This window comes from Octopus bimaculoides, chromosome 15, assembly GCF_001194135.2.
Source record: "Octopus bimaculoides isolate UCB-OBI-ISO-001 chromosome 15, ASM119413v2, whole genome shotgun sequence".
NCBI lineage: Eukaryota > Metazoa > Mollusca > Cephalopoda > Octopoda > Octopodidae > Octopus > Octopus bimaculoides.
In genome coordinates this window covers 49,166,328-49,171,735 of record NC_068995.1, presented here as the reverse complement: position 1 = coordinate 49,171,735, position 5,408 = coordinate 49,166,328, and the positions used below count along the sequence as shown (strand labels likewise).

Genomic DNA, 5,408 nt, shown 5'->3' with positions numbered 1-5,408 from the left:
CACCATCATCATCATCATCATCATCATCATCATAACCGTTACTAACATCATCGTCATCATCATTATTAGCATCATCGCTATTATCAGCATCGTCATCCTCATCACCTACGTCACCATCGCCGGCCGTCATCGTCATCACCGTCATCATCATCATCATCATCATCATCATCATCATCATCGCCGTCATCATCATCATATATATATATATATAAACTGTGTTTCTGTCACCTTTGCTGCTATAACCACCACCACCACCACCTCCACTACCCCACCACACCCCATCATCATCATCATCGTCGTCGTTGTCTTTAAGCAATGTGTGTTTAAAACTATGTTGCTCACCTTTGCTTCTGCAGCTGCCACCACCACCACCACCATCATCATCATCATCATCACCACGAAAATACAAGTGTCGCCACCCACCCACCCATACACAACATCTAACAACATCCACCTCATCATCAACATCATGTTTCCCCGCAGCTTCACCTCTCCACCCTTTCTTTACCAAAAAAAAAACAGCAATCCCCCCCCCCCTTGAAAAACCACTACCATCATCATCATCAACATCACTATTCTGTGCTCACCCTAACTATGCCCCCACCACCACCACCACCACCACGGCAGTGATGGTGGTGGTGGTATGAAGGAAAAGAAAGAGCAGACAGTAAATAGGAGGAGGAGGAGGATTGTGATGATGGTAGGGGTGCGGGTGGGGTACAGTGGGGAGGCAGAGGTTACTATCTTGCTCAAGAACTATTACAGTAAACCTGTTCTTGCATTCCTAAAACATCAGCCAGGTTAGACTAATTGTTGCCCACCCTTCACAGTTGTTGTTGCTGTTGTTGTTGGCTCTCTCTCCCCCTCTTCTCCTCTTACTCTCTCTCCACCACCACCACCTTTCCCTTCCTCTTCACTTCTTTACATCATCTACCTCTCCCCACTTCTCTTATCTATCTCTCATCCACAACCACACTTAACTCCTCTCTTTATTTCTCTCAGTCTTTTAAAAAGTCTCTCATTCACTTTCTCTAACACACACACACACACTCTCTCTCTCTCTCTCTCTCTTTCTCTCCATAATTCTCTTTCTTTTCTCAACACCCTCTCTCTCCCTCCCTCTCTCTCCCTCCCTCTCTCTCTCTCTCTCTCTCTCTCTCTCTCTCTCCTTGACTGTGTACTTACAGTAAGAGATAACATTTTGAATACATTGCCCTAGTTATATACACACACTCAGATAAACAAACATTCACTCCACTCTCTCTCACACACGCACACACAGACACCAGATATATATATACATACATATACACTCTTGCATAATTATACACATACACACAGAGCTCATATACATACTTATATTCATACATAAAGCTTGTAGGCGTGTTGATTGCATATGTGACCTGCTTGCCTGCCTCTAAGTGAACGTGTTCACTTATTATATATACATACATATGTATACATACTTATATATGTATATATACGAATATATATATGCGAATATATACTTCTATATATATGCATATATACTTATTTATATATATATATGTATATACACGTGTGTGTATATACATGTTAATATAAAATGTGTCTATTGCAAGATTGTGTTGGCAAGTGTATTGTGTGTGTATGTGTATATATAACCGACATACAGGGCCCAATTAGATGCATAGACACGTGTGTGTGTGTGTGTGTAGGGGGGTGCACAGAGAGGGGAGAAGTAGAGCCTTTCTTTCTTTATAAGGGAATGTAAGAAAAGTTGGGTGTTTATTTAACTCTAAGCGTTTGACCCAGAACTTCTTTCATAGACCAAAGTAGTTTGTATTCGTGTGTGTGTATGAAGAATATGATGATGTACACTCAAATGTGTGTGTGTATGCACATACATGTGTGTGTATGCACATACATGTGTGTGTATGCACATACATGTGTGTGTATGTATGTATATATTTATATATATAAAGGTGCAGCATGGCTGTGTGGTAAGAAGCTTGCTTCCCAACCATATGGTTCTGGAGTTCAGTTCCACTGCGTGGCACCTTGAGCAAGTGTCTTCTCCTACAGCGTCGGGCTGACCAAAGCCTTGTGAGTGGATTTGGTAGATGGAAACTAAAAGAAGCCTGTCGTATATATTTCTATATATATGATGTATGTATGTATGTATATATTTGTGTGTTTGTCCCTCAACCATCACTTGACAACCGATGGTGGCGTGTTTATGTCTCCATAACTTAGCGGCTCGGCAAAAGAGACTGATAGAATAAAGTACCAGGCATACAAAGGATAAGTCCAGGGTTCGATTTGATGAAACTCTTTTGAGTCGATTTGATATACAGAAAATGAAAGAGCCTGTCATATTTATATCTCTATCTATCTATCTACATATATATATTTGAAGGTTTGGAGGTGATGTACAGAAATTATATAGAAAAAAATTAATTAAGGTACTCAGAAACCTGGATGTTTGTACATTTACAGATTTTCACCTAGGTGAAAAGTGCTTCATTTAATATGTGACATTAATAAAAATCTGTAAATGTACAAACATCCAGGTTTCTGAGTACCTTAATTAATTTTTTTCTATATATATATATATATATATATATATATATATATATATATAAATATATATATATATATAACAAAAGGATTAAGGACCCAAAAAATTGATCAGTGAATTGTTTTCAGCCCCTAATAATCCTTCTTTGTTTGCTTATAGATTTTTTAACTAAATGAAGTTTGTATGTATATATATATATATATAATGTATAATACATGTATGTGTATGTCTGTATAAATATACTCTCATTTCATTTTGTCTTTCTTCTTCTATTACAGATGCCTGCGGTCTCTCAGACATTGCTCACATTGAGGGACTTCAAGAAAAATCACAGTGTGCTCTCGAGGAATATGTGCGAAGTCAGTATCCAAACCAACCAACTCGGTTCGGAAAGTTGCTGTTGCGATTACCTTCTCTACGGACTGTCAGTGCTCAAGTGATTGAACAGCTGTTTTTTGTCCGGTTGGTCGGCAAAACCCCTATTGAGACCCTAATTAGAGATATGCTTTTGAGTGGAGGCTCCTTTAACTGGCCCTACATGGCTATCCAATGACTCTATGATTAGGCATAGTCTTTTTTGTGGTCGAAAAATTGTGAAATAACCTTTTAAAATGACGAAGGAAAGGAATCAAACGCCATTATAATTATTAATATTATTATTATTATAATCATCGTTAATCACTGATGATGATGATGATAATAATAAGTGAAACCAAAAAATTTAATTTTTTTTTTTTGTAAACTAAAAGAAGATATTGACAGCTGTGACATACCGTAACATTGGTGTATTGCGACATATTTTTACGATAAAAACTCGGAGTAATTGTTATTATTATATATAAAGAATTTTAATAATAACTGGGGAGTAGTGAAGTTTATTATAAATAAATATAATATAGATTGAAGACGGATAATTCCGGAAATTAAATTAATAAAATATGTATTATTCCTGGATGTTTGGTGCAAACTGTAACCTTCTTCCATGAAAATATGTTGTACTTTATATAATTTTACATATGTGCATGCATGTGTGTGTACAGACATAAACATGCATGTACATATGAACATTCACACATACATATACAGACGTGTACATGAACAATTTAAATGAAAAATACAAGAGTGACCATCTATATCTACGTAAGAGTCCAAAAGTGATGGAAAATATTTGTAATATATATACATATATAGAATATATATATATATGTGTATATATATATAATGTGTGTATATTTAATGTCAAAGGAAGCGAAAATTGAATGCATTTATATAAATTCATCTGTATTGTTGTTGACTTAATGTGATGTTGTTAATATAGTTATGTGTGCATGCATATATATATATATATATGTATGTATTTATATATATATATATATATATATTATTAGGGGGGTGTATAAAAAAATGTGTTTATATATTGTGTATATATGTGTGCGTACTGTATATAGATTTTCCTGAAACATTCACACAAAGATGTGTATGTGTAAAATATACATACATAAATAAGTATGTATATTAATATATATGTATATACATATATATATATATAATGTATGTATCATTATGCACATACAAGCATGCATGCATGTGCAAACACACACACACACACACACACATACACACATGCACACGCGTGTGTGTTTGTCAGCATAGAAATATATGGGTGTTGCAATAATAAATTAGTAAAGATACAAGTATTTTTTTAAAAAATTAATTAGCATTAGAAAATGAGTTAGCATCATCCTTGACCTTGACGAAAAAATAAAGTGAGTCAGTGACCTTGACCTTTGTGCACCCATTACAAACTGCTGAGCTTTGGCATGGTTGATGTTCAATTGGAACTTCTTGTAGGGTAAGGACTTGCTAGAAAGAAGATAGATGTGCTGGACACACAAGGGAGGGGAAAAAAAAACAAAAAAATCCTTGAGCAATCTGGAGGTCCTAGGGCATAATGTAGACACACACTCAAACATGCACATACATACATACATACATACATGTATATTATGCATGTGTATGTGTATATGTGTGTATATATATGTACGTGTATGTATGTGTATATATATATATATGTGTCTATATATATATATATGTGTGTGTGTGTATATCTATATATATATATGTGTTTATATCTATATATATATATGTGTATATATAAACATATATATATATGTGTCTATATATATATATGTATATGTATATACATATATATGTATATACATATATATGGATATGTGTATGTATATATATGTGTGTGTGTGTGTGTGTGTGTATATATATATATATATATATATATATTGTTAGTGATTTGGAGTTTCTCATGCCAAATTATGGTTTGTATTTTCAACAAGTAATACTGATAATAATAATAATAATAATAATAGTATTAATAACAACAACATCAACATCAACAACAACAACATTATGCCATCATACTTTATTAACAATTAAGAAATAAAGTTTTGTGTCATCATATTAGAAGAAATTTTTATTTTTCTCGTCATTGTCTTGCCCATTTTTATTTTTTATTTTATATTATTACTTTTATTGTTCTAACTATCATCATCATCATTATCCTTATTGTCATCACCTTCATCGTCATCATCATCAAATTCATTATCGGAAATGTCATTCCCATGGACAAAATGAATATAAGGTGGGGCGGTTATAATTTTGTAATTTTTTTTTCTTTTCTTTCAATCTGTGAAAAAAAAAAAAAAAAAACTAATTTCATTTACTCCCGCCCTTCCCCTCCTTGCACCAACCACTACCATGGACCTTATTAGAAATTTCAAACCAGTTCTTTTCCAAAAACTCAAATGGTGTAAAATTTTCTTGACCATCATTT

The 5,408-nt window shown here is 33.8% G+C and overlaps 1 protein-coding gene across 3 annotated transcripts in view; it reads left to right on the top strand.

The window, feature by feature from the left end:
- LOC106881841 (nuclear receptor subfamily 2 group F member 1-A) overlaps positions 1-5,035 on the top strand; it is a 137,072-nt gene extending 132,037 nt beyond the window's left edge. For all 3 annotated transcript variants that reach the window (XM_052973309.1, XM_052973307.1, XM_052973308.1), the window contains exon 3: positions 2,839-5,035. In XM_052973309.1, coding sequence (XP_052829269.1) covers positions 2,839-3,113 — 275 coding nt within the window. In that variant the 3' untranslated portion in view covers positions 3,114-5,035. The remainder of the gene's footprint in view (positions 1-2,838) is intronic.
- Positions 5,036-5,408: the final 373 nt, after the last annotated feature.